This window comes from Cnephaeus nilssonii (assembly GCF_951640355.1).
Source record: "Cnephaeus nilssonii genome assembly, chromosome: 5".
In the NCBI taxonomy this organism is placed as follows: Eukaryota; Metazoa; Chordata; class Mammalia; order Chiroptera; family Vespertilionidae; genus Cnephaeus; species Cnephaeus nilssonii.
In genome coordinates, this window is record NC_137076.1 from 14,157,006 (window position 1) to 14,178,695 (window position 21,690).

At 40.4% G+C, this 21,690-nt stretch overlaps 1 protein-coding gene across 6 annotated transcripts in view; it reads left to right on the forward strand.

Annotated features, from left to right (window-relative positions):
* Positions 1–329: 329 nt before the first annotated feature.
* The window catches only part of ENTPD4 (ectonucleoside triphosphate diphosphohydrolase 4), a 34,300-nt gene continuing 12,939 nt past the window's right edge, over positions 330–21,690 (forward strand). For 2 of the 6 annotated variants that reach the window (XM_079772152.1, XM_079772154.1), the window contains exons 1-7: positions 330–503; positions 3,983–4,108; positions 6,025–6,122; positions 7,854–8,051; positions 8,562–8,767; positions 13,295–13,445; positions 13,912–14,015. In XM_079772152.1, coding sequence (XP_079628278.1) covers positions 6,115–6,122; positions 7,854–8,051; positions 8,562–8,767; positions 13,295–13,445; positions 13,912–14,015 — 667 coding nt within the window. In that variant the 5' untranslated portion in view covers positions 330–503; positions 3,983–4,108; positions 6,025–6,114. Of the gene's footprint in view, positions 504–3,982; positions 4,109–6,024; positions 6,123–6,146; positions 6,488–7,853; positions 8,052–8,561; positions 8,768–13,294; positions 13,446–13,911; positions 14,016–21,690 lie in introns of those variants that run through there. The other 4 variants (XM_079772156.1, XM_079772153.1, XM_079772157.1 and 1 more) reach the window with 4 other exon arrangements.

Genomic DNA, 21,690 nt, shown 5'->3' on the forward strand with positions numbered 1-21,690 from the left:
TTTCCCCATCTGTAAAATAGGGATAGCTACTGGTAAAGTTGTAAAAAATGTCAAGAGTTGTGCAGAAATGCCTAGTTTTTGCTAGTTTTTCAAAGTGTTATTTGCCATCATCCTTAGAAGCACCAAGGAAAGATAACCTTAGAAGCACCAAGGAAAGATACATAAGCACCACGTATCTCTCTGACAACCAGACCACGACTGGTGGTAACGGAGCCGGCCACTTCCGGGACACCACTCTCTCACGCTGTCTGACGCAAGACAGCTCTGCACGTGACGCCAGTCCGCCCGGCGCAGGCCCCGCCCCTCGGCGCGCGCGCTCCCGGCGCGGCGTGACGCACCGCGGGCGAGGCCGGCGGGCGGTGTGGCTCCCGGGAAGGAGCGGAGCCTCCGGGCAGCCGGTTGCGCGTGCCCGCTGCCGCCTCTCGGTGGTGGCCGTGATGCGCTCCGCTCCCGGCTCCCCGCCCCTGGGACTCCCGGCCGCCGAGTCCGGCGCTGCAGAACGGGTGAGCGGCCTTCGCGGCGCGGACGTTGGGAGGGCGGCCGGCCCGGGCGGAGACAGTTGGGCCGTGCGGCTCGGCGGGGCGACGAGGGCCCTGGACCCCGGGCGACCCCTCCGCCCGCGAGCCTCCCGGCTCCTGCGGTCGGCCTTCCCTGGGTCCAAGCCGCCCCCGCCGCCCGGCCACATCCGGGCGCCCGGGCCGTCAGTGCCCGTGACCCCGGGCGGCAGGTGCTCTCCCCCAGCGCCTGGGAGGAGAAGCCTGGCCGTGGAGCTGCCGCGCCGGCTGCGGGGACCGCGCTGGGTTTTCCTCTTCCACGTCGTGGGGGCGGATCCGGGCACCCTGGGGAGGGACCTGGCCCGGGGGAAGGGATCCTGCACCGGAGACCCAGGGGTTCTCGCCTGGCGCCTTACCATTACATTGACAGTCACGTTCAGCCTCGTTTTTGCTTTTATTACATTTCATGCGTTAGATTTCCCCCTTGAAAAAAGATGGAACGGATTGAGCAATAAAGTCTTGATGAGAGCAATGTTTCTCAGGCTTAAGTAATGCGTGGACACCTTTTTAAAGGAACAGTTAGTTCTCTTATTCTCTAGAATACGGGGTCCCTGAACCCAGTTAGACGAACACTGGTGCAGAGCATTCTCAGAGAACATTTATAGTGATAAATGTTCAGGAAAGAAAAGAGATGCTTTACAGTTCAGCAGCTTCCGTGCTAAAAGATAAACCAGGGGTTATTAAAGAATTCCAAATTAGTGACTCTAATCCCTAGTTTAATTTCACTTTGCCGTTTTGACTGTGCCCTTCCTTGTGTAATGATAACACCTAATTCTCCAGCCTTGAAGAGACTTAAAAGAATCATATTCTTTGTGTTATAGTTGATGTCATCTTGTCTTTGTATCAAGTTTGTTCATTGCTTGACACATTAGCAGAGTTATAAAACGAAATACTAACTTGCATAAGTAGTTTATGTCTGTGTTTACCTTAACATTAATTTATCACTTGGATTTGTTGCTTACTGAATGCATGGTTTACCTTTTTCTAGCCCTAATGGGAATGCATGATCTCAATCCTTGTATACAGTCTAGAAAGAAGAAACAAAAAAAAAAAAACAAAGTTCATCTGAGGAGTTACATATTTATTTATATTATATGTGTGTTTCCTATGTATTTATTCAGCATGCTTTAAAAAAAATGAACCAAGTTTCAGAGTGTGGGAAAACAATAGAAAGTATAACAGTTTAAATCTTTGCAAAGAAAAATATTGACCTGTGCCTTGAAGGAAGTAGGATGTTGAGAGCAGGACACCGGAGGAGGAAGTGATGTTAAAGGGCCAAGGTAAGCATGAGAACAGCTTGCGTGGGAGAGAAGAGACCCACCTCACTAGGGCAGAAAGAGGTTATCTGTGGCGGAGGCGAGAAAAGGTTGGTGAAATAAGATGGGATCAGTTGATGAAAGGTTGCTGTCGGCCCCGTGGGCTCCAGAAAGTTCTAGAGCTGGTTATGTTTTAAAGGTAGTGTTTTACAGAGAGTTATTTCTGAAGGGTGGTGTTCACAGTGAAGGTGGAAGGTGAGTGACCTGCCTAGAGACCTGTGGTGTGTTCTGTGGTCATTTTTGATGTGTGGATTTTTTGAGGCAGAATTGATAGCACACAGATAAGTGGGAATCAAAGCTAAGAACCAGGTGATACCCCTGGTCAATGGTGATGCCTCTCTTAGACTTGGAGGACTTGGAAGGTGGTATTAATTTGTGTCAAAAGATTGTGACCAGAGGCTCAGACTAAATGGGTTTATGATAACAGCCATCGGTGAGCTCAGGATGTGGAACTGAAACTTGAGGAAAGTCAGACTTGCAGATGTGGGAAACGACAGAGGTGATTCAGAAAAAGTGTAACCAGAAAAAGATCTCTTAAAATGGGGACAACATTTTAAATTTAAAAGTCAATGCTAAAGAAAATGTAGATGCTAGTGCAACTCCATGTATTCCTCTTAAAACAAAGAATGGATCAAGTTGTTTTGATGTCTTTTCCCCACAACTGAGTGTGCTGAGTATCCTTCACTTCACCTTCCTTTCACTCTCACAAAAATTCTTCCTTGTAACCTCTAATAGTCACATCATTCCTTTTTAGGCCCCCTTCCTGTCATTTGCCTTTTCTTACTCAGAGGTCTAGCTTTTCCAGAATCTCATTTGTCTATGATTTTGTTTGCTAATATCTGTTTTATTGCATCTTTCACCACAGGAACCATTTCACTTTGCAATTAATATATATGGTTTTCACTGTTGTTTTTGTTGTGGTTTTTTTTTGTTGTGGTTTTTTTTCAGAGAGAGAGATGGGTTTCTCTGATGATAGGTCTACCATAATTTAGGCCTTTTGAAAATGTGGCATTTTTATGTAATACTAGAGGCCTGGTGCACAAATTCATGTACCAGTGGGGTCCCTCCGCCTGGCCTGCGGGATCGGGCCAAAACAGGCTCTCCGACATCCCCCGAGGGGTCCCAGATTGTGAGAGGGAGCTGGCCAGGCTAAGGGACCCTACCAGTGCACGATCAATCGGAGCCGGGGAGGGACATGGTAGGTTGGCCAGCTGGGGAGTGATCACAGGAGGGCTCCAGGGCTTGTCAGGCCCATCTCACTCAGTCCCGATCAGCTGGACCCCAGCAGCAAGTTAACCTACCAGTCAGAGCATGTGCCCCCTGGTGGTCAGTGCACGTCATAGCGAACGGTTGAGCAGCCTTAGCATATCATTAGCATATTATGTTTTGATTGGTTGAATGGCCCAACAGTCGACCGGACACTTAGCATATTAGGTTTTTATTACATAGGATTAGTAAGACTTTGCCTCCCTAAACTTTGGTGCCAAGATTCTTAGCTGCAAAAACAATAGAAGTTTACATGTTAAGATCAACTTATCATATTGTTGATTGCTGGGTAATATTCAGCCATACTTTTGTCCTAAATAAAAGTAATTACTTCAGCAACTTATAAGCTGTCCTATTTCCTCTCTGTCTTTAAACACAAGTTTTGTAACATAGAAAAATACCTATTTATCCTTTTTTAAAAATCCTCACATCTCAAAAATAAGTGCTAAGACAAACACTAGATTAAGTAACATTTACTAAATTTGCTATGATCATCCTAACAGTGCATCTTCTCTTTTGAAATGTATTCTCTATCCTCCCCCATCCAAAGTTGGCCTCTGACTGAGGAAGAGGTTCCTGATTACCTGCCTTCCTTGTGCTCTTCTCTGAACTCTGTTAGTCCGAATAATTTAACTTTGTCTTTTGTTGTACTCTTGATTATTTCCTGGGTATTAGTATTATCTCTGTAACCAGTCTGCAAACTCCTTGAAACTGGAGTCAGGTTTGTTATTCCTCAGTACCCTTTAGAGTACTCATCATTGAATCATTCAAGGCCTTCCTTCCCCCAAGGACCTTGACTTTAGGCTGTTGACTAAAGCATTCTTTTTTCTTTCTTTCTTTCTTTAGTTCAACTATCACACACAAAAAAATGTTTAGATCAGAATTCCTGTGTCATGAAGAATTTTTAAGCTAGGCTTTCTTGATCTACCCAGAAGAGGATTTGATGCTGGAAACAGAAGATATCAGTCAAAGGTAGCTTGTTTAAATAGTTCTGTTGTTTCTTCTAATGATAAAATTAATATGTGCCCTTTTAAAAATATAAGCAAGCCTATGGAAAAAAATAGCAATGATCCATTTCTCACTACTCAGAAATAACTAACCACTGTTAACATTTTGGTTTCTCTCCTTCCATTTTGCCCTCTCTTATGCATGGTGTGTTTTTTTTATTCACTGAATATATCATGGACATCTTTTCCATGTCAATAAATATGGATCTGCACGATCACCTTTAATAGCCACATTGTATTCTGTTTCATAAATGAACCGTGTTTAACTTAACCCACCCTCTGTAATACACATTAGTTTAGAAACAATGTTTTGCTATTATGCACAATACTATGATGGGTACATAGTTTTACCCTGTTGTTTTCTAAGTATGAATTTCTGGATGGGTGAGAGGTTGTGCAGAGGGTAAGCATATTAAAAATGGTCATATCTGTTAACCAGCATGCCCTCAGAAGGTTAGTGCCTATTTAGTTCTCCCCACCAGCATCCATGACCTTTCTCCCTCCCCTTTGTTAGTAAAGAATCCTTAGTCTTTAATTTCTGCCAATCTGATAGCGGCAAAGTTTTGTTTTTTATTTATATTTATCTAAATACTAATGAAGTTATTTTTATCAACCATTTGTATTTCTTAGTTCATTAATTTCCAATTATCCTTGCTCACTTGTCCCCGTATTTCTCTTATGTATTTATGTTATGAACTTTTTATATGTAAGGGATATTTACCTTTTGTCATGTATGGTGTAAGTAATTTTCCCCAGACTTATGTATTTGGGAAGGGATTTTTATTTTTAAACATACAGAAGTCTTAAACTCATGTGTAGATGTATTTTCTTTCATTTATGTTTGAGACACTGATATTGTAGAAAAAGCCTTACCCACTCCAAGATTATGTAATCTTACATTTTAATGGATGTTTAAAATATTGAGATCTTTGAGTCACTGGAATTCTAATAAAGGTATATTGTAGTAATTTCACTATCGTCAAATGCTAAAAGGTAGCTACTTTACAAAAACATTAAAATTCATTTAAACACCTAGGTAATTGATGTATTTTTCCTTTTTGTACAAAATTTTAAGTCACAAATATTGTTTGTCCTAAGTTTTGGGTCTATGGTACAATGTGGGCACCATATTAAAACCTGAACTAATTGAAGTGATTTTTGACTTTGTCAGGTAGGCCTTACTAACACTGTGTGTGTGTGTGTGTGTGTGTGTGTGTGTGTGTGTGTGTGTGTGTGTGTGTTTTCCTCTCTCCTGCATTAGAAATTTAAGAACTGGATCCATGTCTGATTCACCTTTGCATCTCCCATTCCCAGCCATCCGTGACACAAACAATGGTTGTTCGTCACTTGTGTGATGAGCACTGGTCACTGGAGAAACAGAAGAATAAGTGGCTGTCCCTGCCGAGGGGCGTGCCCTGTGATGAGAAAGTCAGCCAGCCACAAGTAGAATACTGCAGCCCACTACTGTGATGAGCAAATCCTCTGGGGCTATGAGGATTGGGGAAGTCCTCACAGAGGAATCATGCTTGACTTGTGTCACTAGGATTACATAGGAAAGCCAATAGGTAGGCCCCAAAAAGTCATTCTACAAATGCAGAGGAATGCAGGACATTTCAGCGACTTGCAGCTTGTGTTTAAGATGGCTGGAGCATCGGGTACATATCTGTCTGTCTGTCACGGGATAAGACTAGAAAGATAGACAGGGGCTAGATTAGTGCTAATGCAGAAGCTACATGCTCAGAATAAACCCTTCTTAACAGCTTCAGGGCACAGATCATGTACCAGATTATGTGTGGTGGGATTTAAGCATACAGTTGATAAAGAACATAGACGTTTCTTGAATTATGCTATCTTTGTGATTTTTCTTACTTCCTGAAACAGGAGGGTTCTGATTCTGGGAGGACACGTTGTTGCTGTAACAGTGGTTGAAGACTGACTCCCAGAACATTGCCTGACCTCTGACCTGTCAGCATGGGGAGGTGAGTGATGGTGCCTAATCACTGCAGTGGAAGCCCGAGATTTTGGTGCCACAGAAACAGATTTTGATGGGGAGGAGGATATAAATCCTAAGTGAAAAGTGTTCAAAGTTGTGCTACGCTTCTGTTTTATACCGTTGTTCTTTCAGGGCCCATGGGCTCCTGTCACAGAAAGAAAGTGATAATGCCAGGGGACTCTGCAGGAGTTAATGTAGTTTATTGTAAAGGGCATGTTGTGCTGGAATCTGCAAGGGGTTGTATTAAGCACAGGATAACTGTCCATAAGCCTCGGAGAGGATGATAAACTCCATGGACTGGCCCAAGAACCCACATGCACACTAGAAACTACAAATGGAAATTTCCATTGGGTTAGTAGGATACCTCACTCTTCTGTGAGTCCATGAAGCCCTCTTTAAAGGGGAGAGTTTAGAAATTTATCCTAAAATTAGCAAGTTTTTTTTTAAGCCTAATGAAGCCTCTCATTCCTGACATAAACTGAGAAGTGTTTATTTGCAAAAATGTTTCAGGAATATTTCCAAAAACACAGGACATGCATAGCTCATTTATTGACTTCGTTATGGGAATGTTGTTAAAGATACTGTTTTCTCACTTAATCTCTAGGGAGAGATTTGCCTTGGAATTCAGTGTTAGGAAAATCTTACTCCTTTTAAGACATTTATATGTTTCTAATCTAATGGGCAACATTATTGGCCACGAGGATGCTCAGCCAACATTTAAGACCTACCTTATTACATGCATTCCTATGTACTAAATTGTCTTTTGGTTTCATCATCCTTAAACCTGATTGTGTTTTAGATTTATTTGTTATTGTACTTATTCTTGTAAGCTGTCCCTAATTTTTTGGAACAAAGCAGGGTACAGATAATAATCTGCATAATTCTCTCAAAGAGGGGAAAACACAGAAGTGTCCTAACCATCAATATTAGTTCTCATTCATATAATTTTATAATACAGTCATGTGCTGCTTAGTGACAAGGATACTATCTGAGAAATGCATCGTTAGGCAATTTCATCATTTTGCAATCACATAGTGCACTTACACAAGCCTATGTGGTATGGCCTACTGTATACCTATCCTGTTGCTCCTGGACTACAAGCTTGTATGTCACTGTACAAAACAACACAAGATTAAATCAAGCACAAGATAAGATGATGCATTCAAGAGATGCAGTAAGCAGGAGATATATGACATAGGCTGCTGTTCCCATAACATGAGATACTGTTTTACAGCAACCTTTTTTTTATAAGTAGAAATACTCTGAAGTAATGATAAAACATATAGTATATAAATACATAAACCAGTAACAGTCATTTCTTATCATTATCAAGTATTATGTACTGTGCACAAATGTATGTGCTTCACTTTTATATGATTGGCAGAGCAGGTTTGTTTATACCAGCATCACCACAAACGTGAGTAATGTGTTATTGCGCTATGATGTCATTAGGTGATGGGACTCTTTCAGCTTCATTATCATCTTATGGGTCCCCTGTCATATATGCAGTCCTTCATTGACTGGAACATCTTTATGCAGTGCATGACTAATGAGTTATATAGCAAAGTAGTAATGTGGAAAGTGCTGGTATACAGATGCCTGTCGGCAGGGAAGTAGGGGCAGCTCACACTGAATGTCTTGTTTTGGATCAGTTTAGGTAAAGGGGGTCCTCTTTGGAGCAGAGTGCTTTAAAATCTGTGTGTTTTTGGAATTTCAGACTTGGCATCTCCTGTCTTTTTCCTGCTTCCTGGCATTTTAGCATCTCTCCAGTGGGATGTCCTCGAATTTTAAATACCAATTTACGCCAAATTGTTGTTATTAGTATTCTGGCTGCTGCTGTTTCACTTTTATACTTTTCTGTTGTCATAATCCGAAATAAATATGGGCGACTATCCAGAGACAAAAAGTTTCAAAGGTAAGAGAAAACAAACCATTTATTTTCTAGATGGGATGCCACACCTTCATTTCATGGTTTCAAGACTTTGGGATTAGGTGGCATTTAAGGATCCTGTAGCTGTAGGAAACAGATGCTGCATGAATACAGCATGGCATGAAAAATTAAACTGTCTGAAACTGTTTAATCATTAACCACCAAATCCTCCTCATAAGAGGATTTAACATAAGCTCCTCCTATGATGTCTTTTAAGCTGATTTTTCAGTTAATATTGATAGTTAATATTAATATTGATAGTAATTTTGCTTTTCAGAACTTGTTTGAACTTCTTTAAAGGAATCATGAGTGTATCTGATTTAGATTATCTTTATCACTGTCACTTGTTTTCCTTTGACTGATCATTTGGCAGTTGTAAAAATGTTATATTGGTGTCATTGCACTTAGGAATCACCGACTTGGTGTTTGTTTATTGCACTTACTCCTTTAGGTTTAGAATGAAATTCTCTGTCTCTGTTTGTTGTTCTAAACTAGGTACTTGGCACGAGTCACTGACATTGAAGCTACAGACACCAATAACCCCAATGTGAACTATGGTATTGTGGTGGACTGTGGTAGCAGTGGGTCTCGAATATTTGTCTATTGCTGGCCCAGGCATAATGGCAATCCTCATGACCTGTTGGATATCAGACAAATGAGGGATAAAAACCGAAAGCCAGTGGTTATGAAAATAAAACCAGGTATGTAAGTGACAAATATCTGACTGATACACAGGTTCTGTCCTTTCATTCTCTGTGATGTTTCACTTTTTTTTTTTCTCTCATAGCAGGACCCAATTGTTCTCCTTGTTTTACTTTTTTCTCTTCCTTTATTTTTTTCTATCCTTGCATAAGGCAACTAACACCTTAATAAAATAAACAAACACCATGTCTTTCTTTTGTCTTCTGCAGCATTTACCTTATTCATGGTGTCTACTCAAATGTTTGCTAATTGACATTAATTATGGAAGGACTAGAGGTCTGGTACATGAAATTCATGCACGGAGGGGGTGTCCCTCAGCCTGGCCTGCACCCTCTCCAATCCTGGACCCCTCAGGGGATGTCCGACTGCCTCTCGCAATCTGGGACCTCTGGCTCCTAACTGCTCGCCTGCCTGTCTGCCTGATTGCCCCTAACCCCTCTGCCTGCCTGCCTGATCGCCCCTAACTGCTCCCCTACTGGCCTGATCACCCCTAACTGCTCCCCTGCTGGCCGGATCGCCTCTGCCTCGCCCCGCACCTAGGACCCAGGATTCCCTCCTCTGGCCGGTCGCAGGCACCCGAGACCCGGACTTCCCTCCCTCTGGCTGGCCACAGGCACCCAGGACCCAGGCCAGCTTCACTGGGCCAGCCACAGCTGCAGGGGACTGTGGGCGGGTGGCTTTTCCTGGGCCGCAGCCACAGGCGCCCAGTACCGCGGGGCAGGCAGCTTGTCCCTCTCCCAGGCTGCAGGCATAGGCACAGCCACTGGTGCCCGGGACCATGGGGTGGGCGGCTTGTCCCTCTCCTGGGCCACAGGTGCAGGCACAGCTGCTGGCACCCGGGACCACAGGATGGGCGGCTTGTCCCTCTCCCGGGCCACAACCTGGCTGGTCCCCATTCCTCTATCATGAGCTCATTTGTGCCTGGCTGGTCCCCATTCCTCTCTCCCCGGTGTTGAGTGGCTGAGCAGTTCTGGTGTGAGGGCATGAGGGCGTGACAACCATTTGCATATTAGCTCTTTATTAATTGGATTTTATTTTTCCTATTGGGTAGCCATTGGTCTCGCTCATTAATGACAAGGCAATTTCAGATAACTCATAAAAATCTGTACTTGAAATAATACATTGGTATATGTTTGTCATTTTAAAAATTGCTGCCCCAATGTATTTCTAATTATCTAGATTATTTAATAAGGATGACCATAAAACTTAGAAGAGCTGGATTTCATTATGTCCAGTTTTTGTTTTTGTTTTTATAAATCTTCACCCGAGGATATTTTTTCCATTATTTTGTGTGTGTTTTTTTAAGAGAAGGGAGTCGGGGGGTGGGGGGGTGGGGGAGAAACACTGAGAAACACATTGATTGGTTGCCTCCTGCACACACCCCAACTGAGGCCAGGAATCAAACCTGTAACCCAGGTACATGTCCTTGACCAGGAATCAAACTCAAGAGAGACCCTTCAGTTCATGGGCCAACACTCTAACCACTGAGGAATACTGGCTAGGAATATGTCCAGTTTTTAAAGATATGCAATTTCTAAGTCTGTGAGTTATAGAAAAATTGAGATGTGCCTTCTCCGTTAGATAATTTACATAAGTAATTCTCAACCTTTTTTTTGTATCTATATAATTTGCACAGGCAGCGCTCTTCTTCAATAACATTAGGAATGGAAGGTGTCAGGACCTTGACATAGGCATTTTATGTCTTGATAGTTGATAATCACTGATTTAATACAGTGAACCAAAGATATTAGAGATTCAGTACTTTAATTTCATCAAATATGTTAGATGGTAAAATATTAAATCCAAACAACTCAAGGAATTTATTTTTTAAACTATATTGAATGTTGATAAAAATAATTATCATAATCATCTCCTGTTTCAAAAACAAGTGAAAAGGAGCTTCAGTTTTGTTTTTAACTTTTTATTTATTGATTTAAGAGAGACAGACAGACATTGGCATATTGTTTCACTTATTTATGCATTCATTGGTTGCTTCTTATATGTATCCTGACCAGGGATTGAACCTGCAACCTTGGTGTACTGGGATGAGGCTCTAACCAGCTGAGCTACCTGGCCAGGGAGGGACCTTCAATTGTAACATAATAGAATTCCTGTCCTCATAAAATGGTTCCTAATTACATAGACTGTAGACCCCTTGAGTCCTACTCATTCTACATTGAATAATTCAGGCCCCACTTCCTTCTGTAGGCAACCGTCAAACAAGTTATTGTCCCTTGATGTTTGGGCATCTGGGCACCAGCATAGTGCTCAGAAAATTCAAAATCTCTACTTCATTTTTCAGGATAAAGAAAGGGAACTTAATCTGAGTCTCTTGTTGCAAGCATTATTTTGAATCAGAGTACATTTTTGTTAACAAAGATAATTTTTTCTCTAAATCTTAGTGGATGACTTTTAATTTTTACTTTTCTATTTTTCCACTCCTGAAATTTTTATATATTCCTAATCTAGAAACATTTTTAGAGTTAAAGTAATATTGATCAAATGAAAAATTCACCAGGATTTTAAAAACAAACTATATAGCACTTGTTATAGCTTGAAGTGGACAATCAAGAACCTTTTTATAGCTCTTCTCTACCTGGAAGCATGGTCTCTCGTGTATAGCATTACAGCAACAGTTATCTGTCTGGGTCCACAAATTCCTAGTCTGTGAAATAAGGAATTTTTGGACTTCTGAAATTCCCCTCATCTTTAGTATTGTAGGCTCAGTGACAGGAATATTACTTATGTATTCATTCAGCAAATATTTGCTGAGCACCTACTATTTTCTAGACACTGTGTTAGTGCTAAGAATATAAATTTGAACAAGACACAGTTTGTGCCCTTGAGAAACTTCCAGTTGAAATGAGACAAGCAAGTTAATAGGTAATTTTGATAAGGTAATGAATGCTTCGACTAGAGGTAAAGGTAAACATAGAATGTAGAGAGCTCATCTTCAGGATCTGCTGGTGAAGACTTCCATAGAGGAAGTAGCTCTGGATGAGGAGGAGTTAGCCAGATGAAAAAAAGTGGGAAGTGGGTAGGGAGGCAAAGAGAAGGCTATTCCTAGTGGGGGTACATCGGCCATAAAACCAGAGTATGATGTAGAAATTTTATTAAGTACTAGAGGCCCGGTGCACGAAATTCGTGCACGGAGGGGGGGGTGTCCCTCAGCCCAGCCTGAACCCTCTCCAATCTGGGACCCCTCGAGGGATGTCCGACTGCCCGTTTAGGCCCGATCCTAGTGGGATCGGGCCTAAACGGGCAGTCGGACATCCCTCTCACAATCCAGGACTGCTGGCTCCCAACTGCTCACCTGCCTGCCTTCCTGATTGCCCCTAACCACTTCTGCCTGCCAGCCTGATCACCCCCTAACCACTCCCATGCCAGCCTGATTGATGTCTAACTGCTCCCCTGCCAGCCTGTTTGCCCCCAACTTCCCTCCTCTGCCGGCCTGGTCACCCCTAACTGCCCTCCCCTGCAGGGTTGATCACCTCCAACTGCCCTCCCTTGCAGTCCTGGTGCCTCCCAACTGCCCTCCCCTGCTGGCCATCTTGTGGTGGCCATCTTGTGTCCACATGGGGGCAGGATCTTTGACCACATGGGGGCAGCCATATTGTGTGTTGGAGTGATGGTCAATCTGCATATTACTCTTTTATTAGATAGGATAGTTGAAGACAAATGGAAGGAATGTTGGGAGAGACAGGATGGGTGAGTGTGCAGGGCAGGTTATGCCATTCTAGAGTTGAGCTTTATCTGGAGGGCATTGAGGAGCCCAAAAAGGATTTTAAGCCAGAAAGAGACCCCTTTTGCATAGGGAATGGTGGTGGAATTTCGAGACTGGACAGTAGGATGTGTAGGCTGGCACATCCTACTGTCCAGGGTATTCAGAAAATGTGAAGAGAAGTGAAAAAATGTAAGAGGAACCAAGGAAAGGCAATGGATGAAACCCAGAATACATGTTGGGATGAGGGAGAGGGATTTTACTTAGGATATCAGGGAGAGGGATTTTATGTAGGATATCAGCTTGGGCTACTGGATGGCTAGTGATAGTGGTCACTGAGGTGGGTAACAGGCAGTAAGAGCAGGTTTATTGTTGAGTTCAGATTTGAGTTGTGAGAGGGTTGTGAGCCTTGTTCACTGGGCAGTAACCACAGACTGATCTGCACATTGGAGAAGAGATCTGATAAGAAATCTGATGGTGATGCTAACCATGAGAGTGAGGAAAGTGGGAGCTTGTTTCCCAAGGGCAGCGATGAGCTCCTGTGGAATCAACTCCAAGTGTTTGACACACACAGATGCTCAGTGAGGTCTCTGATTTTTGATGAGTAAGAATAAGAGAACATGGGACTGAACGTTTAGTACCATCATTTGAGGAAGAGAAACGGAAAGGTGTTGCCAGAGAGATAGGAAAAAAATAAGGAAAGTATGGTGTATAGCTTGAATTTTTCTCAAATTAGCCACATTAAAGAAGTATAACTTATTAGCTGAAATATCTGCTTGTTAACAGAGGTGTCCTTTTTCTGTAGGCATTTCAGAATTTGCTACCTCTCCAGAGAAAGTCAGTGATTACATTTCTCCGCTCCTGAACTTCGCTGCAGAGCATGTGCCACGGGCAAAACACAAAGAAACCCCTCTCTACATTCTTTGCACAGCTGGAATGAGGGTCCTTCCTGAAAGGTGAGGGTAGTCCAGGCCTGTGGTGGTGGTGGTGGTGGTGGTGGTGGTTTATTTTCCTCCTCATTTCCCTCTTCTTTTTCCTCCTCTTCCATCATCATCACCAAAAGGAAAACATTCAAATTTCTTTTTTCAAATCTGGAATAGTGCCAGAACTATTTCCTAGCTAGAACTCACCAAATACCTTTTAATATATTTGTTTATGACTGTAAATAGTAAACTATAAAGTTGTCATTTAAAAAATTGATTTTCTATGTTATTAGTTTAAGGATTTGTAGTTTTATATCTAAGAATCACACAACTCTTAAAAATTCATTCCTAAAATAAACAATCTTTTCAATGAATTGCTTTGGTTTTAAACTTTATATAGGATATACCAGAACCATAGTGCGGGGGGGGATGTTCCTTTTTTAAAAACAAAAATTCAATATACATGTTTTGATATGTACAATTTTGGATTGTCTTACAGCCAGCAGAAAGCCATCCTGGAAGACCTTCTGACTGATATCCCCGTGCATTTTGACTTTCTGTTTTCTGACTCGCATGCAGAAGTAATTTCAGGGAAACAGGAAGGTTGGTATACTGGTCTTCACTTTGGAATTTAGGAAACTTGCTTTAACTTCTCCATTTCCCACTGTGTATACTTTTATTAAATTACTCCTAATATCTTAAAATTTGGAAAACCATGGTTTTGAAATATTATAATTTTTAAATGTTTAAATTAGTTTCTTATATTAATTTATTATCCAAACATTATCCTTTATTATCCAAACATTAAGCCATTGCAAAAATAACTTAGTTTATCTTCACCACATGTAGGAAATGAATTTTAAACTCCTTTTGATAGAAAAGTTTTGTGCTCCTTTCCTAAGATATACAGCTTCCTGGAATTATGATAATTACTGAGCTATTGGAGCCTTCTATTGATTTTCTCTCTAGGAAGGGGAAATTACTCTTGACTTTGATACACTGAAAAAATATTAGTTCTGTTTTCAAAGAAATGATTTCTTTGAGAATTAAATGACAAGTCAGTGACATTATTTGAGTAATAGCTTGTTAGAAATGGAAATTTAAAAAAACACATTTATTTCAAAGTCATCTATCATTTTAGCATCTCTATGAAAGACACTGTAGAGAATACAGAATTGGGTGAAATACAGACATTGGCATTATTATGTTTAAAAGCAAGAGAGGTACACAGTTAACTGCTATATGAGTTACAGTTTTAGATACCTTAAGGAAGGTAAGGAAAAAACATCATGGGAATTTGAAGGAGGAAGACCTTTTATTTCTAGCTAAGGGCATCATCGAGAAAATGGCATTTGAACTAATGAGGTAGTTATAATAAGCATGCCAGAGCATAGCATAGGTAGGGCTCTGAGAGAGGGTACATTCCAGGCAGAAGAAATTGCCTGAGTCAACACAGGTTGAAAAAGCTGAACTATAGACGGAGGAACAAAAATATTTTAGTTTGACTGCATTATGGCCCTTTTGAAGGTGTTAATAATAGAAACAGTTGGACAGGTCTTGGTGCGTGCTGCAGCTGGAGGAACCTGTTGTTGTCTCTGAGAAGACATCACATGACTGGGGGAAGGGAAAAGGAAAAGGCAAAGAGATCACCCATGGATATCTGGGACACCCCTCACTCAAGGATACCCCTCTCTGTTCTGTGGACACACCTAAAGCACCAAGTGCTAAGCACACACTTCCCCTAACTCAGTGGCCACTCTTCTCCCTCAATCCCCCTCCATCAACTTTTTTTTTATGAGCATGCTGCCAACCTGCCGAGCGCTGGTAAGAGAAAATGAAAACTTGTGCTATAGTGCCACCTTCTGGAAAATAAAAGAAAGTACCCTACTTAGGACCTTGTTGAATTGTTAGAATCAAAATAAACCAAGCTTTACCTAGATAAGAAAGGTATTCACTATTTGAAATGCTCAGCAGAGACACTTTCATCAAACACCATAATCACGGTAATATAATATCACAAAAAGAAAATGACAATTTTTCTAGTAACGGAACACAAAGGCATGATCTAATCGATAAAGAATTCAAAAAAGCTGTTATGAAGAAATTTAGCAAGCTACAGGAATACTTAGAAAGGTAATGAAATGAACTCAGGAATAAATTTAATGAACAGGAATACTTTACCAAAGAGACTGAATTCTAAAAAAAAAAAATCTGGAGCTGAAGAACTCAATAAATGAGATGAAGCATTGGGGAAAAAAGCATATCAGATGGAAGAATAAATGAGCTCAAGGATAGGAATATAAAGATGATTCAGGAGGAAGAGGAGAGAGAACTAAGATTTTTTTAAAAGTGAAGAGATCCTACAAGAACTATAGATTCCATTAGAAGAGCCATCATAAGATTAATGGGTATACCAGAGGAAAGGGAGAAAGGAGCAGAGTATATTTAAATAAATAATAACTGAGAACTTCCCAAACCTGGAGAATGAACTAAATGTACAAATCTATTAGAACACCTATTATCTCAACACAAAAAGACCTTCTCCAAGATGCATTATATTGAAACTGTCAGAAATCAATGATAAAGAATTATAAAGACATCCAGGGGGGGAAAAGACAATAACCTACAAAGGAACTCCCCATTGAGCTATCAGCAGATTTCCCAGCAGAAACTATAGGCCAGGAAAGAGTGAATGACATATTCAAAGTGCTGAGAGATAAAAATTGCCAGTCAAGATTATTCTATCTGGCAAAGTTATCCTTCAGATATGAAAGAGAAACAAAGGCTTTCCCAGACAGACAAAAGCTGACAGAATTCACCAGCCACTAGATCTGCCTTAGGAAAAATGTTGAAAGCTGAAATGTAAAGACAAAAGTACACAAAACTCTGATTAAGGTGATAGGCAATATTAGAAACTGTAACTTTTTAGAATAGTATGTCAAACAATTATAGCGTAACGATTAAAGGAAAGCATTAAAAATAACTACTACAACTTAGTAACAAAATCACAGCATAAAAAGATAATTGGTGGCTTGAAAAATATAAAAGAGAAAGGGTAAAAAGATGGAACCCTTATAGGCAAATGAAGATAAATTTGTTGTCAGCCAAAAAGGACTATTTTATTTATGAGCTGTTTGATGTAAACTTTATGGTAACCACAAAGCCAAAATCTAGAGCAGAGACAGAAAAGAACAAACAAATGGGAGAATGAGCAAATCACCATGAAAACTACTGACTTACAAAGGTGAACAGAAACAGAAGGATAAAGAAACAACAGGAAGACAAAATAACAGAAGGCAAAAGATAAAGTGGCAATAGTAAATCCTTGCAAATCAGTAATCATCTTAAATGAAAATAGTTTGAACTCACCAACCAAAAGGCACAGAGTGACTAGATGTATTAAAAAATAAAGAAGACCCAACTATATGCTGCCTGTAGAGCTGAAACGTTAGACTTGTTTCAGCTCTAAAGACACACATAGGCTCAAAGTGAAAGGAAGACAGTGTTCCTAGCAAATAGAAACTTTAAAAAGGCAGGTGTAGCCATATTTACATTGGACAAAATAGACTTCAAGACAAAAGGTAAGAAGAGACAAAGACGGTTATTATATAATGATAAAGGGGTCAATACATCAAGAAGCTTTGACATAAATATACAGGGTGTCCCCCCCAAAAAAAATGTATGCACACTTCAACAGCCAATCGCTCAGTTTTGAAAATGAAATGTATTTTAATAAACACTGCCTTTATAATTATTCAGAATGTGTGTATACAGTTTTTGGGACATCCTATGTATGCTCTCAGTGCCTGAGCACCAAAATATATTAAGCAAATGTTAGCAGATCTTAAGGAAAAAACAGGTAATAATACAATAATAGTAGGGGACTTCAATACCATACTATCAGCAATGCATAGATTGTTCTGACAGAAAATCAACAAGAAAACGTTGGAATTGAACCACATGTTAGAACCAGTTTACCTAACAGACATCTACAGAACAATCCAGGCAACAGCTGACTACATATTCTTCTCAAGTGCACATGGAACATTCTCTAGAATAGATTATCTGAATTTTAAGAAGATTGAAGCCATACCAACTATCTTTTCTGACCACAGTGGTATAAAGTTAAAAGTCAACAAGAGGAAAGTGAGAAAAATCTACAAATATGTGGAAACAAAACAACATTCCAAACAACAATGGGTCAAAGAAATCAAAAGGGAAATAACTATCTTGAAACAAATGAAAATGGGAATACAACATATCAGATATCCTGGAATATAGCAAAAGCAGTTCTGAAGGGAAAGTTTATAGCAATAAACATGTAAATTAAGAAATTAGACCTCAAATAAACAACCTAACTTTACACTTCAAGGAACTAGACAATCAAGCCCAAAGTTAGTAGAATGAAGGAAATAATAAAGATCAGAGCAGAAATAAATGAAATAGACACCAGAGAAACAATAAAAAAGATAACAAAACTGGTACTACAGAAATGCATAGAGTCAAAAGAAACTTATGAACAATTATACGCCAACAAATGATATACCTAGAAGAAATGGATATACTTCTAGAAACACAACCAACCAAAACTGAATCAGTATGAAATAAACAATATGAACAACCAATAACGAGTAAAGAGATTGAATCAGTAATCAACTCCCAACATAGATAACCGCAGGGTCAAATGGCTGAGAATTCTACCAAACATTTAAGGAATTAACACCAACCCTCATCAAACTCTTCCCAAAATATCAAGGACAAGGGAACACTCCAAATCTCACTCTACAAAGCATTACCTTGATAAAACCAGATAAGGATACAAGAAAAGAAAACTGTAGACCAATATCCCGATGAATATAGATGCAAAAATTCTCAACAAAATATTAGCAAATCAATAGCACATTATGCCCCTGACCAAGTGGGATTTATTCCCGAGACAAGGATTCAACATATGCAAATCAATAAATGCTTAATACTTTAATAAAATGGAAGATGAAAATAGCATGATCATCTCAATAGACACAGAAAAAGCATTTGATAAATTACAACATTTATTTATGAAAAACCCTTAATAGATTGGATAATAATAAAGGCCATATATGACAAACCCACAGTTGGCATTATAGTCAATGGGGAAAAATTAAAAATATTTCTCTAAGATCAAGAACAAGGTAAGGATGCCCGCTCTTATCACTCTTATACAATACTAGGGCTCAGCCCTCGCAGCCACAGCTTTGTCCGGAAGGTCATCTGGCTGTCCGGTCTAATTAGCATATTAGCATATTTTATTATTATGGATAGTACTGGCAGCCTAGCCAGAGCAATTAGGTAAGACAAAGAAATAAAGGCATCCAAATTATAAAGGAAAAGGTATAATTGTTACTATTTGCTAATGATATATATAGAAAATCCCAGAGAGTCATTCAAAAAATTGACTATTCATTGAATCAACATTTTCTGTAAAGTGGCAAGATACACAATCAATACACAGAAATCAGTTGTATTCCTTTACACTAATAATGTAGCATCTGAAAAAGAAATAATAGCATCAAAAGCAAAAATACTCAGGAATAAATTTAACCAAGGAAGTGAAAGATCTGTACAATGAAAACTATAAGACTTTGCTGAAAGAAATAAAAAAAGACAAACAATGAAAAGACAGTATGTGTTTGTTCATGGATCAGAATACTTTATATTTTTTAAATGTCCATACTACCCTAAGCCATCTACAGATTCAACATAGTCCCCATCAAAATACCAAAGACATTATTCTTCACAGAAATAGGACAGTTCTTAAATTTGTATGGAACTACAAAAGCCCCTGAATAGCGAAAGCAATCCCGAGAATAAAAGAACACAGCTGGAGGTATTACATTTCTGTATTTTAAACTGTACTACAAAGCCATAGTAACAAAAACAGAATGGTACAGTCACAATAGACACATCAACCGGGAAACAGAGAGCCCAGATGTAAACCCCTGCTTTATACAGTCAGCTAATAAGGGAAATAAGAACATCCAGTGCAGGGAGGATAGTCTCTTTAACAAGTGGTGCTGGGAAAACTGGAGAAACACATGCAGAAAAGTGAAGTCGGACCCCTGTCTCATACCACTCACAAAGTTTAATTCAAAATGGATCAAAGACTTAAATGTAAGACGTAATACCATAACATGTCTAGAGGAAAACTTAGGGAAGAAGCTCATCAATATTCATCATGGCAATGATTTTTTGGACATGACACTAAAAGCACAAACATAAAAAGCAAAAATCAACAAATGGCACTACATCAAACTCAAAAGTTTCTTCACAGCAAAAGAAACAATTAGAATGAAAAGGAACCCACAGAATAGAAAAAAAAATTGCAAGCAGTATATCAGATAAAGGTTAATATCCAGAATATATAATGAACTCATACAACTTAACAACAACAAAAAACAAAACAAAACACAATACAGTTGAAAAAATGGTCAGAAAAATGAAACACATTTTCAAAAATGACATCAAAATGGCCAATAGGAGCATGAAAAGATGTTCAATATCATTAGTCATCAGGGAAATGCAAATTACAACCACAATGAAAATGCTGATGGAAAAAATAAAAATTTAAAAACCCCACAATGAGGTATCACCTTACACCTATTGTAGAATGGCTGTCATCAAGAAGATGAGACAATAAGTGCTGGTGGGATATGTTGAAAAGGAAACCCTTATACAATGTTAGTGGGAATATAAATTGGTCTAATCACTATGGAAAACAATATGGAGGTTTCTCAAAAAATTAACAATAGGTCTACCGTACAATCCAGCAATTCCACTTCTAGATTTTTATTCCCAAAAGAAATGAAAAAGGACTTTGACAAGATATATGCACTCATGTTTATCACAGCATTGTTCACGATAGCCAAGATATGGAAACAACCCAAATGCCCATCAGCAATCAATGGATAAAAAATATTCTGCCATGAGAAGGATATCCTGTCATTTGCAACAACATGGATGAACCTTGAGCACATTATGTCAAGCTAGAAAAGTCAGACATGGGAAGACAAGTGCTATATAATCCTATCTAATAAAAGAGTAATAGGCAAATTGAACGTCACTCCAACACACAAGATGGCTGCCCCCATGTGAACACAAGATGGCCCTCACAAGATGGCCTGCAAGGGAGGGCAGTTGTGGACAATCAGGCCAGCAGGGGAGGGCAGTTGGGAGGGACCAGGCCAGCAAGGGAGGGCAGTTGGGGGTGATCAAGCCTGCAGGGGAGGGCAGTTAGGGGTGACCAGGCTGGCAGAGGAGGGAAGTTGGGGGCGACTGGGCCTGCAGGGAAGGGCAGTTGAGGGGAACCCAGGCCTGCAAGGGAGGGCAGTTGGGGGTGACCAGGCCTACAGGGGAGGGCAGTTAGGGGTGACCAGGCCTGCAGGGTAGGTCAGTTAGGGGCAATCAGGCTGGCAGGGGAGTGGTTAGGGGGTGATCAGGCTGGCAGGCAGAAGCGGTTAGGGCAGTGGTCGGCAAACTGCAGCTCGTGAGCCACATGCGGCTCTTTGGCCCCTTGAGTTTTTAGCAAAGGCCAGCTTAGGAGTACCCTAATTAGGTTAATAACAATGTACCTACCTATATAGTTTAAGTTTAAAAAATTTGGCTCTCAAAAGAAATTTTAATCCTTGTACTGTTGATATTTGGCTCTGTTGACTAATGAGTTTGCCGACCACTGGGTTAGGGGAAATCAGGAAGGCAGGCAGGCGAGCAGTTGGGAGCCAGCAGTCGTGGATTGTGAGAGGGATCCCAGATTGGAGAGGGTGCAGGCTGGGCTGAGGGATACACACACCCCCCATGCATGAATTCTATGCACTGGGCCTCTAGTATTACTTATTTTTGAAATCTGAAAAAGTCAAACCTGTAAAAGAGTAAAATGGTTGTTACCAGAGGATGGGGGTTGAGGGCAAGATTGTTTGTGTTTAGTAAATGAGTCATAGAGATCTAATGCACAGTACAGTTGATCCTTGAATATTGAGGGTGTGAATTGCGCAAGTGAACTTAATACCAGGTTTAAATTCAACTGCATAATGAAGATAGTAAAATTATACTATGACTAGTGGCCTGGTGCATGAAATTCGTGCACGGAATGGGGGGGGTGTCCCTCAGCCCAGCCTGCACCCTCTCCAATCTGGGACCCCTCAAGGGATGTCCGACTGCCCGTTTAGGGCCTAAACGGGCAGTCGGACATCCCTCTCACAATCCAGGACTGCTGGCTCCCAACTGCTCGCCTGCCTACCTTCCT